At 43.8% G+C, this 22,204-nt stretch overlaps 1 protein-coding gene across 4 annotated transcripts in view; it reads right to left on the reverse strand.

Annotated features, from left to right (window-relative positions):
- The window catches only part of FAT3 (FAT atypical cadherin 3), a 641,086-nt gene that overhangs the window by 163,116 nt on the left and 455,766 nt on the right, over positions 1–22,204 (reverse strand). For 3 of the 4 annotated variants that reach the window (XM_044258324.1, XM_044258326.1, XM_044258325.1), the window contains one exon: positions 14,269–14,330. The exons of the other annotated variant lie outside the window; for it this stretch is intronic. In XM_044258324.1, coding sequence (XP_044114259.1) covers positions 14,269–14,330 — 62 coding nt within the window. The remainder of the gene's footprint in view (positions 1–14,268; positions 14,331–22,204) is intronic. 4 annotated transcript variants of the gene reach the window in all.

Genomic DNA, 22,204 nt, shown 5'->3' on the forward strand with positions numbered 1-22,204 from the left:
TATTTCAGTGAAGCAGACTGTTTTTCCTGCCCTCTCCTACCAACCACCACATTTCAAGGTTGTCTGAAAATGGAGTCTGTCTGAGGACAGAGCTGACTGGTTCTTGGCATACATGCTAGAGTCTTTCCAGAGTCCCTTTTACCGAACGGCTCCAAGTTGAAACTTCTGTGCTATGCGTAAAGGCTGCCCTTTTTTCACTAGGTCTGTGTGCACATCTGATGGTAGCCTGCTTTTCAACATGGGAAGGCATATGTGCCCTCTCAAAGACATGTCAGACCTGAGCTAGTTTGTTTTGGATCCTTTCCCTCTTTTTACTCCTCACTTTGTCACCAGCAGGGAATGTAGACAGCTATGCCAAATGTCAATGTTGCCTGTGTGCCCACATTTGGCAAATGTCTGCCCAGATCTTTAATTTGGGACCTAAATAGTCTATCATTCCATAGACAATTTCCGAGGTACTATTTAATGCTGACGTTTCATGATTCTGTGGGATTTACTTGTACTTTTGTGAAAAGACTCTTATGATGTGTCATATTCCTCTCAATGAGAAAGTGTTGGAATGTCGACTATTAATCTGCAGTGCAAGAGAGGAAAGTAGTTCCTATGTGTGGGTAAAGTGTTCATATGTCTGCGATTCCATATCAAGCTTTCATGATCGGGCTTCTGATGTCATATTTCTAATGACATGAGTTAATATACAGTAGACTTTTTTCAAGTGTTTCAGAGATACCTAATGTGAAGATTTTCTTACATTGTGCAATTTTTCCTTTAGTAAGTGAATACTCAAAGGTAGAAGATCATAACTCCAGCTGAAGGAAGGATTTCTGTTCATATCTGTGTGTAGCTGGATCAGTGCATGAAATAATCGCTAGATGACCTTAGATCATGTACAGCAGTTTTGTTTTTTTTTTTCCCCCAGTTGATCTACAGGCAGAGGTAGAGGTAAGTGAATTTTCAGTGCCTGAAAGTGGGCACCAAACCAACTTACAGAAGTATCAACAGGGGAGCTAGGGGGCTGGACCGTAGCCATGCAGTCTTCCAGAAACAGCGATGGATGGTCCATTACTTGAGGTCATTAAAAGCCAACCACAGACTGCTGTTTAATGCAATCTCACACGAGTAAAAAGGAAATTAACACTAACACATGGAATATAGAAAAATGCCCATAAATTGAAAAATGCAAAAAGGAGGTTACAAAACAATATGTAGAGTGTTAGTTATTTCAATCTTTCTGACAGATTTATATAGGATTATATGATCTTAAATATACATAAATGCAAAAAAATGTCCTGAAAGTTCATATTCCAAAATGTAAAAAGGGACCATCATGGCATGGATAAATTATGAGTGTGAAATTCTTCTGTTTTGCATATCTTTATGTCTATCTCTCTCCCACTCTCCCTCTCCTTCCCTCCTGGGTCTCTCTTTGTTTTACAGTAAATATGTATTATACATTATATGCTTCTGGTGCATCACAGTTACATGTTTCTAATTACTCTATAATTAGAAACAACTATATTTAACAATTCTACTATAGGCTCTATTTAATTTCTAAAAGGACTGTTTTCAAATAGACCCAAATTTCCTTCCTTTCACTGAGGTACATATACGCGTGTTTTAAACCATTAGACACTGAGTTCATTCTTCCCTACATACTGATGTCCTTGTGATATGACAGGAACTTTTAAATGAGTTGCTCCCAGAAGCATCATTTTTGAAGATGGGTAAATGGTTTTGTGCATGTATCAAGGCACACATCATGGGTCTGTCACGGCCTTGCACAGAGAGATTTGTAATTCGTCATTCCAACGTGGGGCAAGCATGTCCTGGGTACTGCTGATAGAGACAGAACAACATCTCCTGTTGTAAAAACGCTAAATAAAAACCCCGTCATATCCTCTAGCTGAAACCACCTGAGCGTGTTTCTAACTCGTGCATTTCACAAGAGTATCTGCTGTAGCCCTGCCTTCTGCTGCAAAGGCTATAATGTGGCCTTAAATTTCACTGCAGAATTTCTGACTTCGCTTTCACCTCATAAGAAGAGATCTGAGGCCTTCGGATGGTAACCCTGGAAAGGTGAGGCCTCGTCAAATGTACTCTCAAGGCGCAAAGAGGCTGTCCCCACTCTGAGAAGAGAAAAATCCCATCATTTATTTGGTAAGCCAAGGGAGAGAAACGGTTGCTTTCACAGCACTCAAATTAAAAATAAGGCAAGTACAAATGAGGCCCCTCTTTATACGAAGAAAGTAAGAACACCGGGCTTGACTGGTCAGCAGCCCCTTGCTCGGCTGGTGCTCTCTACTTTAGAACGTCTTCATAAAGCTTCTTCAGACGGCTGTTAATGAGCACTCGGACATTTTAAAAAAATATCGAACTTTTAAAATTTTATTTACAAGTACTGTCCTAGATGTAGGGGTTGTCTCAATTACATAACAGCAAAGTATACATTCGCACAGAGTTTAGCCCCATGTCCAATTTCAAGATTGATCAGCATCTTTAAGAGTGTACAGTGGCATGCCAGGAATTACAACAGGGCACCTTATGAAAAATCTATGATCTTCCTTCTGAATTATATATTTACGACTTACTGAGGATGATAGATTTCACCACAGGTAAATGTGATTTAGGAACTGCTTTTAGGCTCCGAGCACTCTGGAGTTGGCCAGTGGGGCCTCTACAGGGACTGGAATGCAGTGGGGTGAAGCCCCCCTCCCCTTCCTGCGTGCTGCCTGGCATGGCAAGAGGCCTGCCAACCTCTTGCCTCCTCGTGGACTTTCTGCGAATTTCTGGGCAGCACAGATCTTGGTAACCCGGCAAGCATGCATTATCTGGTTGGTGGGTGACTCGTGGCCTTCATCTGAAAGTTCATCCCATTCACAGTGGTTATGATGTCCCAGGTATTGTTCTAGATTCTAGTACAAAGAGCAATACTACTCAGCTGCGGCATTCCAGCTTACAACGGACCTTCACCAAAGGGAGGGCCAGGCAGGGAAAAAACAGATGCAGACTCTCTGGGGAGCTCATCCTGAGCCTGCTACCAGTGTTGAGGATGGTCTGAAGGAGGGGCAGAGCTCGAACCATCTGAGGGCAATGAATTTTGAATTATGCTATCTGTCCTGTGTGTTTTCTTTTTATTATTATTATTAAATATTTAATTTATTTATTTGACAGAGAGAGACACACAGTGAGAGAGGGAACACAAACGGGGGGGGGGGGGAGTTGGAGAGGGAGAAGCAGGCTTCCCACTGAGCAGGGATCCCAGAACCCTGGGATCATGACCTGAGCCGAAGCTAGCCGCTTAACAACTGAGCTACCTGGGTGCCCCAATTGAAAGATTTTATTTATTTGAGGAAAAGTAAGAGAGATAGAGTAAGAGCACACACAAGCAGGGGGAACAGCAGAGGGATAGGGAGAAACAGACTCTCTGCCCAGCAGGGAACCCGATTCGGGATTCCATTCCAGGACCCTAGGATCATGGCCAGAGTGGAAGACAGACGCCTAACCTGACTGAACCACCCAGGTGCCCAACTGTGTGTTTTCTTGACGTCTCATGAGCAGTCTACTATTTCCTAAAATTGAGGTGTAGACATCTGAATAAAACAGAAAACAAAAATCCCAATATTTGTTTAAATATTAAATATACTTACTCTGTTAGCAGCTAACCCCCATTTAAACTCTTAAAATGGTTATAATTCTGGGGAAACCTTGGGAGTTAGTGACAACACTGGGAGGGCCTAGAGATAGCTAACTGGAGAAATTAGCTATCTGTCCCAAGCTAGTCTCAGGGATAATCACTTTACTGAGTCCTTCCTGGGAACACTATAGCTGTCCCATATGATCTTGGATGCCTTAGTTTCCTCTCAGATTCTGACTCAGAAAGCCAACAAGACTGCAGAGGAGGCTCAATGACGTTCTTCACAGCTGGGCCAGGCCCATGGCTGACTCCTCATTCAGCCTTTCTTAGGAGAATGAGCCGTTCCAACTTACTTGGTCACAATCCTTTTAAACGGATATTGGCAAACGGAAGTTGAGAAATCTCTGAAGCTTTGGGCTCTTCAGAAAAGGAAGGAAGAAATTAATACTCTCTTGAGGGCATATCACGTACCAGGAGCTACCATTTATAGCTGTCATCTCATAAAGAACCATACGTGTATTCAACAACTACGAGAAAAATTCAAAATACATTGCATAATACAATGCACTGTATGTTCTGAATTTTTCCACTAGAAGACCACTTCAGAAATCCCAAGGAAAAATCTTAAGCTGCGTCACAATAGCCAACATACATTAAACTCTTAACGGGGAACAGACACGCAGCATGCCTAGATAAAACTGGACAGAGAAAGCTGGTACAGCTGGCAAGTGGCGAGGTCTGTCTCCAAAGCCCCTCCAAAGTTTAAACTGTCTCTGTCTACATCTGCAGTACAAAGGACATTGTTTCATGAGATATGTTTTATTTCTTAAGTGAGATTGAAGAACTGTATATATACATACAGTGCTACATTCCCAAAGACAAAATAACCAAATTTACAACAGGTTTTCTCAATTTCAAAGGAATTGATGGTATTTGCCCTCACATAACAACCCGCTTTCCTTGGCTGTGACATCCAGGACTGCCCCCACTGACCCTCCTCACAGTAACCGGCATCCCGCTGCCAAGACCTCTCAGCCTTTCCCTTACTACGGTCTTGCCCACAAAGAGATGAGGTTGGTAGTCCCCAACCCATCCCCCCCACCCCCAAGCAAGTCACTCGGAAGGTCTTGCAACAACAACAGCTCACTTGAACAAAGCTGTCTGCAGCCAGCAGGAAGCAAGCCAGAGTCGGTTTTCCTTTTTATTAATAGAGATCCCACTTGAGTTGGGATCTCATGTTCTGAACCTGCTGTCATTATATTTTTATTTCCCCCAAGACAGACTTAACGTGCTCAACTGGGTCATACGCATCCGGTGTTAGGCACAAGCTTGGATGATTTCTGAAGGGTCCAAGTGAAATCAGACTGGACAGATCGTTCTGTGGCTCAGAGAGTGGGCTGCACAAGATAAACTAGGAAAGCCACACCAGGCAGCACGAGAGAAAAGGAGCTGCGGAAGCCCAGGGCAGAGGGTCAATTTATCATCACTGTGCCAGGGGGAGAAGTCAGCCTGGGCTTCTGGGACGTGAGATTCATGGTGGGGAGTCCTCAGGATTATGCAGAGAGCCATGCAAGGAATCTGGCCCTCTTCTCTGAGAAGGGATCAGCCCCGGATGTGATCCCAGACCCGCTGGGAGAGAGGTTCTCTCCCATCCCTCCTGTCTCCCCCAGGACCCCATTAGCGCTTGCCCAGGAAGGAAGCCACCACAGAGCATGGCTTTCAAAAGGATTCACAACTGAAAACAAAAGCAGAAAGCCTCAGTTCCTCGCAGCTTGTGTGCCCAGCTCAACAGGCTGTGACCGGCCTGGAGAGCTTTCTGCCCGCCAGCACCACTAGTCAGCAGCCTGCAGAAGCTGGCTCATTTCCATTTCCAGGCGGGGCCACTGGATGGAGGTACCTTTCCAGGTCCAAGGGAACAGGTTTCATTTACTGTTGCTCGACTAATTAGTGTTCTGATTTAAGGAGAAGGAAAACAAACGCCATCTTTCACCAACTGATAAATTAGAGGTGGCTATTTATAGAATCAAGGACTCATTCCAGACAACTCTCCCAGCGTCTAGAAGTGACTGCAGATTATGCACGGGGAGGCTAACCAGGGACACAGACAAGCAAAGCTAAGACGTACAAAACTGCCAGGGGCAGACAGAGCAGGCAGGACGCCCTCGAGACTCTATGTCATCCAAGGGGCCAAAAGAACTCTTCCCTTCCTCGGTTTGGATGGAGACAGAGTGGGAAGGGGGTCCTCAGCTAAGATCCTAACCAAGTACTCACATGCTGTCATTTCCAACCTCAACAGGGGCTCTTCAGACATGGCCCTGGGCTCATTTCTTGTATTTTGAGGGGCTCAAAAGGGCACAGTGTGAAAAAAATGTGGGACAAAGAGATGATGAAAAACAAACTGCATTTTACAATATATGTAAATTTCTCTACCGTGAGAGGATTACAAACTATGAGGCAGTAAGAAACAAAATCTTTCCCTTCTATCAAATGTTGAAAAATAGGAGTTCATTGGCTCATTACAGTATTAAAAAAAATGCAAGTGTCAACGATAGTGTAGAGAGATGTGACATATAAATCGGATTTGGGAATTTTTTTGTTTTGTTTTCGAAAAAACAAGGCTTCCTAATGAAACTGGGCCCACCTGCTTCCACATTTGCCACTGGCCAAGCCTCTTTGGAAGGGGCAGGTGAGACCTGCCATCTTTCCCCTCTGCGCCCGCATCCACACCCATGATGTTCCTCTGAATTATCAAACCAGGATTCTCTTGCAATTTCCGTTTTGAACAAACTATCTCTGAGAATTAATATTTGCTTGAAAAAATGTGTGTGTGTTTGATTTAATACTTAATGTTTGGTCAGTTGGGAGAATATAGTGGTGTGTGTATATCTATATCGATATCGATATCGATATAGATATAGATATTCACAATTCATAGTGCTGGGAAGATATCTCAAGAGATCGTTCTTGAGAGCTCTCACCAACCTGGACTCTTCTGCAGGATTGGGACCTGCAACCCTTATTCCTACCTCATACGCTCATGTTCCCACACACAAGTAGACATGCACACACACCATCTCCACCACGACCATCACCACCACCATCACCCCAGGACCACCACCACCATCGTGATCACCACCACCAACACCATCATGGTCCCCAAAACCACCACCACCATTACCACCAATACCCCTTATTTAACTGTAGCTGTGGTGCTCAAAGCCACCCCTGGTTGGCCTGCTTAAGCCCTCTTGGGGCACTATTTGAAATGCAAAAATGACATTGATTTAGAAAAATCTAAAATGAATGGTTTGTTCCTGAGCCAAGCTACAGGATTTCTGGGAAAGATGGGCTGGAAACCCTCACTGCAGACAGTGGAGGAAGCAGGCCCTCAGAAAAGTAGCCACTTGAGGGGAGAGAAGCAGTTAGAAACCAGTACATGCCATGAGGGAGACTTCAGTGAGGACTTTTAACTTGGGGATACTTCTCATACACACTCATAGTTATGGAGTGTGCAACATGGAAATGACCAGATTTATGTGGAGGTTTTTTCCTTGTTGTACAATATTTATAGTTACCCTTGCCCTCAGTAAATAAAGTTGGATGCGTTTCTATAGCCTTGTGAGGGGGTGGTATGAGGAGAGAGGGGCAGGGGTGGGCCCATGTAGGAAGTCGGCCTGCTGCAGTAGTGAGCTCAGGCGGCCATGACAGATGACAACAGGCTGGATGGAGTACACAGCAATGTATTTTCTCACAATCCTAGAAGCTAGAAGTCTGGGGTCAAGGTGTTGACAGGATTGGTTTCTTATGAGGCCTCTCTCCCTAGCTCATAGATGGCTGTCTTCTCTCTGCGTCTTCACATGATTTTCCCTCTGAATGGGTCCTTATCCAAATTTCTTTTTCCTATTAGGACACTGGTCCTACTGGATAAGGGGCCACCCTCATGGCCTCATTTTAACTAATTACCTCTGTTAAGACTCCAAGCACAGTCACCTTCTGGGCTCCTGGGGTTTAGGACTTCAACCTAGGGTTTAGGACTTTCAACACAAGCAATCCAGCCTTAATGCCTGGTCTATTCTTCTGCTATTTTGGCCACAGCATCCTCTCAGGGGGACTTGGTCCTGGAGCTTGGGGTGGTAGCCAGCAGGGTGAACCCCTGCTCAAAGCTGGGCAGGCAGTAGAAGGCAGAATAGTGGGCACAGAGGAGCAGCTGAGGGAGTGGCAAATGGAAAACCAAAGAGTCTAAGAGAAAACCTCCTCTTATCATACATATATATGCTGATGCTTAAGGGTGGGCTGACCTGACAGTTCAGTAAATGTTCTGTGATCCAAGAGTGGGAAAAGATGATTCCATTGGCCGCCATTTTAATGTGCTGATGGGCGTGTAGGGCCATACTGTTCTATGAGGAGAAGAAGACATATCCTGGACACGACTATGAAGGAACTGTGGGACCTTGGCTCTCTCTTGTCTAAGTCTTAGTTTCTACGTCTGTATAGTGCAGGAGCAGCGTCTGGAGGATATGAATGAAAAATAGCCCCTTGATAACAAGATAGCAGCTAACTACAGTAACTCATGAATAAACAGCAGGTTAGACTCTAATGACCTCATTGTGAAAGGCAAAGAAAAATATGTTCAGTGGGCAAAACATACTCGCTCCAGTAACAGAAGCTTGGTGTCTTGCCCAATGCCAGGCCTAGAATCAGCACATAATAAAGCTTTTAAGACAGGAAGGAAAAACAGTGAATTTTCATTAATTCTGTCAAAGTCAGCATAACACAGGAAGAAGGAGAAGTGAGGACCAACTCTATCTGAGGCCAACGTCTGCCACAAGTACTGTTTTTGCACAGGGATAGACCATCTTTTTTCAAGGCCTGCTGGTACTTTCCTCAAAGTTTCTTGAAGGTAGCAGAAAGAAGAACCTAATGAGAGAAACTTCTATTGCTCTCATAGTTAAATCATCAAACTTCGGACTACTTAATTGAAATAGGTCTGCAGTTCTTCACCACCAGAAATTACCATCATTTCAAGAGTAGAGGCTTACCAAAGGAAGAAACCACTAAGGCAGTACACGCACGGAAGAAATCAATTTGCATCCTAAGGCAAGAGGAACTGTTACAAAAACTTACCCAAGAACAGTATTTTTTTTTTTCACTCAGAAAATAAGACTATAAAAAGGGATGAGAATTTCAAATGGGAAGAAAAAATAGTCATATGAGATATACCTTACAGAGGACAATGGATGATATGCTAAAGGGACAGACAGTAAATAATTTACATTCTTAGAGCTCTAGTGTATCTCTCTATAATGTGTTTTGTTATTTATATCAACTGTACTCTAAAGTCTCACCACGTTCTCTGAGCTACTTCAAGTAATACACACACACACACACACACACACACACACACCATAATTTCCCATCCCCTGTCTTTATGCTGGTTACTCAGCCTTGTCATCTTTTTTTTGATTTGCAAATAAAATCACGCTCTCTGTTCTCTCTGGAAGACTTTTATCAGAACCATCCAGCCCTGAACAGAGAAGCATTTCAAGATCAAAAGGGAGGCAAATAATACTCTTTCAGACGCAAGATAAAGATTCACACATAATTAAGCCGGAACTATAGGATTATTTAAGTGGCTATATCTTTTAAGAATAATTGAACTGCAATAAGCTTTTCAACATACTGGGGCCAGGACTGAAAAAGAAAGGGAATTGACAAGGTGTTTGTTGAGGACAAGGGGAGAAGGGAGTGGATGGGGAAGAGGGAGGGACAGGTAATGGTTTAGCAGTGTCTGTGTGTGCCGGGCCCTCTGTGTGGTTCATCAATGAGGTAGGGAATCATTGAACCCCACTTTAAAGATAAGGAAATGGGGAATCAAATTTAAGTTGACAAGGTGGATCGAAAGAGGCAGTGTATTCCATTATTTCTGTCTCCAAGCCCATGCACTTCATGGTGTCCTAAACTGCCGTCCATCACCTCCTTGAGGGTAGAACAAGGGCCTGTTAGAGTAGTATTCATTCACAGGACATTTCTTGAGTGCCCCCTGTGGATCAAGTGCTAGAACAGACACTCTGAAGACAAGTAAGACACAGAACTGACAACAGCTGCTACTGTTCAGGGAACCCTTGTGTGACAGTCAGCGTTCTGAGCACTTTTCACCTTGTCATTCCATAACTCTTCACATCAAGTCTGTGTTAGGGATTGTTATCCTCACCTTGCAGGCACAGGGAAGGGGTCAGTGATCCCTGCAATGATTCCTATTTCACAGCTGTCTTCTCTGATAGTGAGTGGGGCTAACATCCTAACTGTTAAGCTAAAACATTCATTATATTATTTATGCATTTGTTATCAACGTCCTGCATCTATTTCCCTGAATTATCCTTCTACCTCTGCTACAAACATAAAAGGCCATTGAGGAATGTATATCACTTTGAGTAAATGAACTAAAAAATGCCCTATTTTTGCATTTTATAGTAGGGACAGAAGACCACTCCAATGTTTACATCGAACAGACTTCAAATTTGGTAAGAGTGAACACTTAGAATTCACCAAAGGAGATTATGTTGAACTTGCGAATCTTTCTACAGTTCTCTGCTGCTCTTCTTTAGCAAATCCCTCGGATTCTGATTGTGACGACAGTCGTCTTATCATCCGACATGGAAGGTGAATGCTTACAGACTCAAAAACCCTTACGGCCCATACGTGGTCAAGTTAAATATCTTAATTCAGTGTACAGGCAGAGTACCAGCAGTATACAATTGAAGCACCTTCTATCATGGGGATAGCAAACTAGAAACAAATCATTAATGCCCTTCTGGTTACGCATTCAGAAGTGTCCTCACCAGGTCAGCCTCTGAACGGGTCTTTTCAAGAAGAGTCAATTTTGTTTCATTGGGAAGGAGAGATATGAAATAGAGCCAGAAGGTTAATATGAGTTTAAGAGGAGCATAGGGTTATCTTGGCAATTAAAGGCTCTCCAGGAGGTTAATTACCCATACCCAACACTTAAGACTCACACAATGTATCAGCAGTTACAAAAAAATCTGTGGATAGCAGAGAACTCTATTCTGTACTTTGAATGATACTATTTTAACTCAGTGTTTGGAGGACTGAGTTAAAGCAACACCCTTTCCATGATCCATCCAGAAAAAAAGAAAGGAATGTTACTGAAACCATCACAACAAAGTTATGCAGGGAAAAAAGTAGCCTGACAAGAACTATACAATTTAGAAAGTAAGAGCAAGAGAGGGTGCGTGTGAGAGAGAAAAGGGGAGATGGAGGGACCGAGGGAGAAAGAAGAAGGCTGGGATTAGCTGAAAACCTCAGCCACAGAAGTCACTAAAAGAAAGAGCAGAAACGATGGGGATCCTGGAAGATGGGAAGAATGACGGTGGGAGCTTGGGGCTAGTCGGATTGGTTCGGCTGACTCCCAGTGTTTCAGATCTCCACACTGAGAATTCAGAAAAGCCAGCGTGCTGCCGGTTAGCCAGAATCATGACGGGGTTTTTTTTGTTTTTTTTTTTTTTTAAGATTTTATTTATTTATTTGACAGAGATCACAAGTAGGCAGAGATACAGGCAGAGAGAGAGAGAGAGAGGGAAGCAGACTCCCTGCTGAGCCGAGAGCCTGATATGGGACTCGATCCCAGGACCCTGAGATCATGAACTGAGCTGAAGGCAGCGGCTTAACTGAGCCACCCAGGCGCCCCTCATGACGGTGTTTGTATCAGCAGACCCTTCCCTCTGACCGACTGCCTTCACCCTGGGTGAAATCAATTTCTAGGCCCAAGAGGGAACCGTTCTGTCCAAGGTGCCACATCAGCAAACTAAAACCTAGGTAACTTTGGTGCCCCTGTAAATGCTCGGGTTGACCAGAACAAAAGGGTATCCAGTCAGTCAATCTCCGAACGCCAAGCCAACGCTGAGGCTGGCTGTGTGGCCCCAGCCAGGGAGATATTTTTAAATCGTTCTCTTCTTTGTTCTTTACTCTTCACCCTGTGGACACTTCTTGCCTCCCACTGCATTTTCAGCTACTAAGTGGAGACACCTGCTTCGACATTTGTTTTTAGAACCTTACCTGCCTCCTCTAGTTATTTTTTTTAAAAAGCCTTCATCCAAACCCATTATCATGACTCATGCAGATCCCTCTAGAAGCTCCCTAGGGTCTCCCCCACTACCCGTGCGCTGTCCCGGCCCATTCCGGCTCAGCTGAGTAGCTTACACTGGGGCAAGCATATCACGTCACCCAGGCTTGCTGACTTTCCACTGCACTCAGGGAAAAAAAAAAAACAAAGTCATCCTTACAACAAGAAGGCAAACAACCCTGTTTGCCTTCTGCAACTTCATTTCCTACCCCCTGTACCCAGTTCCACCTTTAAACCCTTAAATCAGACGGCCTGGGTGATCACATTGGCCTTGAACAGAATCTTGGCTTCATGTCCCAAATGTCACCTACTCAAAGAGGCTTTCCTCACCAGTGTATTGGGTGTTGTCTATCATTCCCACTTCAGACACTATCGTGGAGACTTCTTTGAGTGGCCTCGGAGAGCTTGTCTCTGAACTTACAGCCTTTACTTGTTTATTATGTGCCCTCCTGCCCCTTCCTGTTTACTTTGTATCCCCTGCATGCAGGGCAGACCCTGGGACCCAGGCCAAGTCCAAGGGCTGCTGTCTGAGGCTCCTGTCTGCACATCAGCTGTCTTGGAGCTACTCTCTCTTCTGGAGCGCGCAGATGAAGTCGGATGTTTGGAAGGCTTAGGAATCATGACACTATATGCTAATAATAAAACTGCAACAGGTACAGCAACTCTTCACTGAGTACCTACTTAGTGCCAGATCCCAGACGCGGTGTTAAACACGTTTCCCCCCGCAGCAACTCTAGGGAGGTGGATAGCGGCTATGCGGCACGACTTCCCTAGGCAGATTAATACCTGGTACTGGGAAATGATATGCCAGATACATTGGTGTTACCCTCACGATGGAAGTATTTGGGCAGTATTTATGTAAGTCTGTAAAGGATGCACAACAGTTAAGGATTCTTCTGGGAAGTAAATTCAAATGCCTGGAAAACACTCTTCCCTAGAGTCACACTCTGCACCAACCTCCCCCCTCCGGAAGACACCACCCTTTCCAGGCACAAGGCAGTAAGCAACCTCGGGCAGATTCCCCAGCTAATGAGACCCCCTCCTTTTCCCCTGTGGGCAGGTAAAGGGTTCAACTATATGAGCACGCCACCTCCCCAGGAGTCCTGACCTCTGTTGCGAAGAAAAGGAGCACATAAATATAATATAAGGTGTTATTATTCTGGCAAATGTACTCTAATTCTGGACCAGACGCTAACTGCAGCCCAGTGGTATGATTTTGAAAAAAGAATTATAATAATTATTTTTTGGCAGCCTGGAGTCTTTCATCTTTATGAGATGATAGCAATGTTTTAAAAGGATTATCACAGTGCTACATGGTAATAATAATAATCCTTTATTATGTATAATGCTTTAAGAGTTTTAAAGGAACTTTGATATAAAATATAAGGGTTGGTTCTAATAGCAATCCTTTGAGGTATATGGAGTGGTAATTATTTGCCACATTTCACAGTAGGGGAAACTGAGGTCCAGGGCAATTAAACAGCTTTTAGCCATGCAAGATATCTTGGCCGGGCAGCTCCCGGATCCTTAGGCACCACTTCCCGGTCTAGGGCTTGTTAAAGAAATCATTGCTGGTGAACTGATTTAAAGGAAAACACCAGGAGAGATTTGAAGAGAGTGTGTGTGTGTGTGTGTGTATAGGACCTGAGGATGAGAGATTTGAAGAGTGTGTGTGTGTGTGTGTGTGTGTGTGTGTAGGACCTGAGGATTCTAGTAAGCGATTCTTAGGGACTAACAGACCATTTTAGAAGCGCAGATGTGTGATAAAACCTTAATAAAGCCCTAACTTTCAAGCATTGTCATCTGTTCCGTATCAGACTGTCACACTGAAATCCCAGTGCCATACATACTACCCAGGCTCCAAGCTTCCCAATAAAGATACTCGATATGTATAGAAAGAATGTTCCACGAAGCTCTTTCATGTCTATTTTCTCATTTCTTGCCTTATGGTGGTTTTTTTCTTTCCCTCCAGAAATAACACTCTTCCAGTTTATATTGCTGCTGTTTCTGTCTTAATGAATTATAGGAGTACATTTTATGGTTTCAGAAACAGTTGTCTCGGGCAGTGAATCAACTAGCAGGCTTCTCTTCCTCAACCCTCTCCCCAGAAAAGAAATGAGAAGCAAAAGCAACTCGCGTCTTCACAAATGATGTACTTTGCTCTGATCACAGCCCTTTGGCTCTTTCTCCCTTCACATCCCAGGCCCTGGAGGCTTCTAGGGCTCTGCTTCTGAACCTTCTTTTCTGATGATTGACAGGCTTGTTTTCAGAGGAAGGCATAGGCTGCTCGCTCTACCACCCCCGCTTGGCACATAGGAGTGTGTTCGGAGGAAGGTACCAGAAATCTCCACCTTCAGAACCAAGCAGCCCAAGAAAGATATCTTTATTTAGGAATCCGTAGTTCAAATATATTAAAGTTCTAGTTTACACGGAAGGTTAAAGAAGTTTAGTGAAAGTCAGTTTTAATGAATGCTAGTTCCCTCTATGCACTTACCTCCAGAAAATGTTCTGCCTGCTGTTCTCGATCCAATTTCCTTGAAGTTGTTGTAATCAGACCTGCGTAGAAATGAGAATATTTGACTTTTAAATATCTGGGGCAAGTAGCTTACTGAGCATGGGAAGCAAATCCAGTTAAAGGAAAAGCAAAACTGATGGGGAACAGTAACTCTTCCATCCCCGGTGCCCATCAAGATGGTCTCTGAATTTTTCTTATAAATTTTATAAGTAAAATTTATAAAGGAAACCTGGAAAATTTGTTCTGGTTCTGCTTACCTCCGTTAGGTACTGTAATCACTCTGGGGATGCAGAAACTCACTGAAGAACCATTGTTTTCCTGATAATGAGGAATTTCAATGATTCATTTGCATATGACTGAAATTCTACAGTAAGAACCTCATTAAAGATTTCAGAGTTCTTGAACACTAATAGGTTGTTGATGCTGATCAGAATCAGGCTATGAAACAGCCCTTTCTTATTTAACTTTTTAATGCTGATACAATTTTTTGTTACCCTTGACAAGGAAGGTTACTTCGGTAATAACTACTTGTACACATAATTATTTCAAATTTAATAACTTATATACCAAAGACCTCGCACTGTAATTTTATCATTTTGTTTTATTTGTTGAAATCTTTACACAAAATCAGTTCCACATGGGAAATATCTCTATATCTTTCTTTCGAATGGTGTTTTCCGTAAATGAATCACCCCTTTGAGTATAAAGACAAAGAAAAGGCAATGAGAAGCCACAACCTTCAAGGCTGCCCAGTTATTACACCAATTTGTCTTTTGCAGGTATTATTATTATTATTGTCAAATGGCAATTAGGAGGTCAAATTTATATTCCATTTCTTGATGCTACACCGTCCCTGAAGATGAGACTATGGATTGGGCTGATCTTGTGACCTGTGCTGATGGACAGAAAAGAGCAGGGGAAATCGCATGTCAAGCTCGCTCCCTACACGAGTGAGGTACAGGAAGTATGGAAAAGGCATTTTACCAAGATCTGCTGAGAAGCTCAAGACCTCTAGCTTTTGTTTTACATGTACCTGGTAGGTGGGAGCACGTGGATTCTAGAGAAAGCCAAGAAGAGGTCCCAAGAGGTGAAAGGGGCATCAAAATAAAATCCCACTGAGGGTAGCATATCTCTTTACAAAATGGCCCCACTCCCCTTTGCTCTCATCTGTCCACACACCCCATGGGAGGGAAGGCTGTGTTCCCACTCTACAAATGATCTGCCTTCCCATAAATTCTTTCTGGAACATGCCCCACCCCCCACTGCTTCACTTATAGATGGTTTACATTTAGCTCAGATGTTAGAGAGGTGACCTGTCTTCCAGGGTTAGGTGTCCATCTGGTGTGTCCCAAAACAACCAGTACACGCCTCCATCACGGCTCTTTGCTCTGTGCTAGAATCCGTTGTTCACATGTGTGTATTTCCCCACTAGACAAGTTGACAGAGTTCCTTCATGGGAAGGCTCTGCCTTTTTATTTTGAAGCCCTGCTGTCCCCCTAGCCTCCGGCCTGTAACAAAGAATAGGAAACTTCATTAATGCTCAGTTGACAAAAGCTGCTATAGAGGAGATTATTAATTTTCTAATCTCCAGTTTTGCTGCAGACTTAGAATGTGTTTCTTCAGGAAGGTACTGGTTTGTGTGCCAGGAGAGGGTTTGCAGGTGGACCGGGGGTGCTGGCTTCTCATATTCATTTGAAACCACATTCGGAGTGTCTCCATGGGAATGGCGCACCGCTAGGCACCCTTGGGATACAAAGATGGGCTACTGTCTGAGATTTTGGAGAGAAGACTGGTATCAAGACTTTGAAGTGGGAGAATCAGTAACTTCTCTTCCCTCACTGCTCATCAGAACCCCTCCGGGGAAACTCAAAAACTCAGATTCTGTGCCCTAGTCCACCTCTCATTTACTGTGTCCAAGTCTCTTGGGACGATGCCTGAACAGGTTCTCTAATTCTGAAAGGTGGCTCTGTGCCATTCCACTCTCTTTTGTTGACTCTCAGCATGACTTTTTATTGACATTAATTTTTCTGCCCAGCCACATCCAAGAATGAAATGCATCGAGCTGCTTTAGCATCTGGCTCAGTGTGTCGGTGGTGGGGGGGGAGGGTTGGGGACGAATGTGGGGGAGACAGAGATGGTGTGAGTGCCCCGGTGGCTGAGGTGATAAAGGAAGAATAAAGCGGGGCACAGCTTTCTGGTTCAGATCGACTGAGGGTCAGTGTGGTCACACCAAGGGGCGTCTCACACAGAAATCTGACTCCTTCGTTTCCAGGCTGTTCTTTCTGACAGGGTCACATGTCACAATGGCACTGTCCAAGTGAGAAGTAACCGTCTTCTCAGAAAGGGAAGGGAGGCTTTCGCGAACTTCAGCACCTCCTCAGGGGGCATCCTCTGTGAGAAGTCACAATGGGAATGAGGAACACTTATTAGAGGGATGCTATACATGGATGAAAGAGCCATCAGCCTTCACTCTGCTGGTTGCCTGCTGCTCTTGCAGGCACAAAAGACCAAGAGCCCTTTGCCCTCTGCTCTCCCTGAGGACACTTGTGTCACGTCCTCACTGGGTCGGGAAGCCATGGACCCCGTGACGTGCTGTGCACAGGGAAGAGGTCAGGCTTCCTCTCCTGATTCGTGCTAGGGTGGTTTCTTCCTCCGTCCTTCTTTCCTTCCTTCCTTTCTAAGGAAAGCCTCTTATTTGCATAATGCTTATGTAGGACTGAGGGAGCAGTGCAACACCCCTGTCATCTCCATCCCGGGATGTGTTATTCACATACTTAACAGCCAACCGAGAAAGAGACAGCCTTCCTGAAAAGTCTGAAACACACGCAACAGGGAACCTGGAGCATGACAAAGCCAAGCTGACTCTGTTCCTGAAGAAAGGCAGGAAAGCCTCTGTAGGTTTTAGTTCCCTGTGTTTCCATTATTGTTATTTTCACAGAGAGATGGTAAAAGGCAGGTTAAAAAAAAAAAAAAATCTAAGTCAAAAGTGAAAATCGGTGGGAAATCAGATGAGGTAGGGTGTGGACAGGAAATGCTATTTGTGGGGACAAGGTTTCTTCTGGGGTGATGAAAATGCTCTAAACTTACAGACTGTGGTGAAGGTTGCACGGTTCCACACGCATTCTGAAAACCACTGAATTGTATACTTTAAATGCGTGAATGTCATTGCATGTAGATTACATGTCGGTAAAGCTGTTTAAAAATCAGGAAGAGATCACAAACTGCCTTTTAGATTTTTAACAAGCCCCTCATGTTTGGAGAAGACAGGCATTTAAAAATAAATGAATGAACGGACAGAGACATTACTTTAGGAATCAGGCATGAAGAGGGAGGGGTTGGGATGAATGGTGTAATCGGGTGTGTCCACAGGGAGTCAGGAACATAAAAATAATGAACAGAATGTTTTGGGGTTAAAGCTACAACTGGTAGTTATTTGTGCTAGGAAATAATCCTTGTTATGAAGATGGGACCAGCTACACTAAGAAGAGGCAAGAGCTCTCTTCTCTTAAAGAGACACACTTGGATGAGCTCTGGCCCTTAGCAGCACTGGTTTTCAGTCAGAAAGGAATGCAGTGAGCCATCCTCACAGTCCAGAGGAATTTGTCAAAATAGCCAATGCTGTGTCTTCATTTTTAACAACTCTGTGGTCGCTGAATGTAGCTGGGCCTTAGAAAAGAGGAGAGAATAAAACAGAGCACACTCTCTCTCTTCAGCTTTTCTGATGCATCATGGTGGATGGCAATCCCATTGTGTAATTTCAGCAGGAGAGAGGCGTGGACATCACACATGTAACTGAAGACCCATTGGGCACAGTAAATTGGGGACTGACATGATGAAATTGAATTTCAAAGATAAATCATAGGCGAGCTTTTGAGTGTGGTTCGGAGATATAAACAAACACATCATTTGATATAATTACATATGCAAACCTCCAATTTAGGAGGGGAGTTGTGCCAGTACTAAGTGAATGATACTCACTAAAGGGGGGGGGAGCATATGGCTGAAACCATGCAATTACATTAAAAATGACTAGCTTTGATTTTTTGTTGTGGAGACGGGGGACTCTTACAATCTCTCTGAGAAACAGCCTGAGCATGAAAATGTCACTCCTGTTCAAAAGAGAACATAGAGTGTTCTAAGTAGTTATGGTCAGAGAAGCCATACTTGTGGGAAGGCATCTTTTCCTGGCTTTTTCTCCCTGTGGGTGTCCTGGTCGCAGCTGTGTAATCTAAGTGTCATGACATTCACATTTTGTTTAAGTGCTACTTGAAGCAATGTGGGTCTTAGCTACTTCAGCATAATTTTCCAGGACTGTTGGAAACTGTGTTTAGTATCAAAAAAACACAACTAGAATTATCAGCCCTGTAAGCTACAATTAGTACTGTCTGTCCTTCTTATCTCCATTTCCTCTGCTCTCTACTTCTCCTCGTCCACCCCCGATACCTGGAAAACCCCTCACCATCCTTCCAAACAATTCACACATTGCCTCTCCACGAAGCCTTCTCTGATTTTCCCTCTAGCATTTTTCGGGTAACCCATCTGTCATCAGGATCCCCTTCCAGACCACAGTTTCAAGAAGGCAGAGATTTGGGGGAGTTTACCTGCTGATCTCGGGAACCTAGGGGAGAACCCGTCACAGGTGTTCAACATACAAATACTATGATCACTGCACCCAATATGTGGCTCTGTTTGTTAGTGAACTGTTCCTAATATGATACAAGTAAAAGGGTAAAAAAGAGATCTTAGTCATCTCGTGTTCTTGGTACTTAATAGAAGCTATCACCTTGTAAGCAGAACTTGTTTGAAAGAAGCTTCCAGAAAGCTCAGAGCTGTTTTATACAGAGTGGCCATAATGGTCCCAAACCACGGGAGTTGAAGTGACCTAAACGCTCTATTTCATCCTTTGAGTAATTTCAAGGTCTTTCCAATTTCTGGAATTCTCTCTCATGCTGAATGTTGAAGGTGTTTAGAACAACTCCTGACAGCCTGTTCCTTTTTTATTTTTTGTTGTTGATGACAGCTTTTTAATCTTTAATGTTACACACAAAGGCTTTGTGGCTATTTCCATAGTCTTCCATATCCTGGTTTCTATCAAATCGATGCAGAAATGATCTCATAGTATCCCACATTTGCTGAGTACTATGTGCCAGCCACTGTACCAAAGAGCTCACATACATGCTGTCATTGAATCTCACAGTGATGAGAGAGATAAGAACTATTCTGACTCCATTTATAGGAGGAAATTGACTTACATAAGTTGTCCAAGGTCACCAATGATTAAGCCATCATTTGTACGAGGGACACTAATTCTGAAGCCTCTTCACTATCTCCCTAGCAGATGAGTACGTACAGTGGTGGCAAAGCCCCTGCCTGGGAGCCAGGAGACCTGGGTCCTGGTCTCAGCCCTGCCGGTTATTGGGTGAAGAGTCTAGGCAATGACATGGTTTCTCTAGGCCCCTGTTACCTTACCTGGGAATACGCTAAGTCTCTTTTCAGTGTAAGGAGTCTAAAATAACACAAAAACATTAAAAGGAGATCATTCTTTGATCTCTCACTGACCCTGCTTTCTTCATGGTGGACCCGAGCCCAGCTGAGCAGGACGTGGGTAACTCATGTCCCGGCGGGAGCAAGACGGGCTGCATTATGTTTTTTATTTACCCACAAAGTCTTTATATAGCTTGAATATTATCCCCTTATTGGGTATATCATTTACAAATATCTTCTCTCATTCAGTAGATTGCCTTTCTGTTTTGTTGATGATTTTCATTTGTTGCACAAAATCAACACTTAAGGATAAACTTGTCTCTCAAAAAGAGGAAAATGAAAACATCAGTTAACTATAAGTGTGTTTTTCTAAGTGGAAAAAAAAAAAACCCTTATTCTCATGTTTATTGTCTCTTCCATAATATCCCAACTTCTAGAACTTCCATTTCCACCTTTCTGTTCAGCCCATCAGGGAACCGTGAAATGTCGCCTGCGTATTTACACATGGATGTAAGGCTGTGAACTGAATTTGGAGAATGAAATAGACACACGATAAGTGTAAATTTCCATGCAAATGCAAATTCAAATGCAAAGATTTTTATAGGAAAAATTAAAGTTGGAGTGAAGAGACCTATTAAATTTGTTTTTTTTTAAATTTTATTTATTTATTTGACAGAGAGAGATCACAAGTAGGCAGAGAGGCAGGCAGAGAGAGAGGGGGAAGCAGGCTCCCTGCTGAGCAGAGAGCCTGATATGGGGCTCAATCCCAGGACCCTGATATCATGACCTGAGCCAAAGGCAGAGGCTTTAACTCACTGCGCCACGCAGGTGCCCCTTAAGTTTGTTTTAAAGAAACAACCAGATAATATGTTTTTAGACTAAACAGTGTTTCTTTCTTTTCTTTTTTAAGATTTTATTTATTTGACAGAGAGAGACACAGTGAGAGAAGGAACACAAGCAGGGGGAGTGGGAGAGGGAGAAGCAGGCTCCCCACTGAGCAGGGAGCCTGATGCGGGGCTTGATCTCTGATAGAGGACACTGGGATCATAACCTAAGCCAAAGGCAGATGCTTAACGACTGAGCCACTCAAGCGCCCCTCTTTTTTTTTTTTCTTTTCTTTTTTTGGAGGGGGTGGTTTAAGATTTATTTATTTATTTCAGAGAGAGTAGGAGAGAGAAGCTCAAGCCGACTCCCCGCTGAGCACAGAGTGGGGTTGGGGCCCAATATCATGATGCTGAGATCACGACTTGAGCCAAAATCAAGAGCTGGACACTTAACCGACTGAGTCACCCAGGTACCCTAAACAATATTTCTTTAAAAAGAAAAGAACCACCAGAAATAAAAAATATATACAAGAGTTAATGCATTGGTTATGATGGGGTTAAAAAAAGGGTCTGGAAACTGGCTCCAGCAGACAAGCTTCTTAAGTAAGAGCTGTTTCATGAGGTGTAAAGATTTGGAGTTGCTTGACTGAGTACATAGTGCCACTATTAAATTTTCTTAAGAAAATCTGACAGGGAAATCATGGATAGAGCTTCCCTCTGCAGCTTGAGCTTTTCTTTATAAATAGTGACTTTGAAGATGTCAGTAGAAACTTCAAAACTGCATGAGTGAGGATGTATCCTGGACCAAGGATGGAGACCCTGTGGCTCACATGTGGTGCAGAGCTGGTGGCCTTCTGGCAGTTAAGTTTCATTTTCTTTCTTTGCAAGCCAATGGATGGCATTTCTCAAATCTGCCTGAGCAGCACGGAAATTGCAGTCAGGATTCTTCTGCCAGAAATGCTTTCTCCCTTGGATACAGGATGTTGCAGCTGCTACAGGTAGCAAAGGGAGAAAAGCCAGCTTGTGTAGGAAGAGTGTTGGGGCTTGGCACACACCTCTGTATCTTCATTTCAGGCCCAGCTGACGGATGCAGTTGCCCACAGCCCGGAGGGAGAGGCCTAATGTTCTGGCAAGCCCTGTTCCCTTGCTGTACCACTCATTACAGACAAGATTGATTAAGGGCTTGGGGTCAAGGTAACTTGTCATCAGGGTGAAGGATAAGACAGTGGCCAACGAGGGAGGAATAATGAAGAAGATGTTGTATGGTGGAGAATATTCCAAAGACCTCTTCCCCTGAATAATTCTCTCCCATATCACGTGTTCCTGCCACATACATCGACATATGCATGCACACATATGCAGACATATACGTACACACACAGATACACACAGGACCAGAGACGCTGTGTATGAGTCTACTTTAGCCCGAGTACCTGGATACATACCAGACCCATCTGTTCTTCCCTGAGTTTCTCTCCTCATCACTAATTCTCATGGCTCTCCCTCCTGATCTCATACAGCCCTCTGGCTCTGCCTTCTGGTTTGGCCTAGATGAAGAAGGATTTATGCACCTGAAGAAGTCTCTAGGGGATTTAGCTAAACCTTGA

This window comes from Neovison vison, chromosome 7 (genome assembly GCF_020171115.1).
Source record: "Neovison vison isolate M4711 chromosome 7, ASM_NN_V1, whole genome shotgun sequence".
Lineage (NCBI taxonomy): Eukaryota > Metazoa > Chordata > Mammalia > Carnivora > Mustelidae > Neogale > Neogale vison.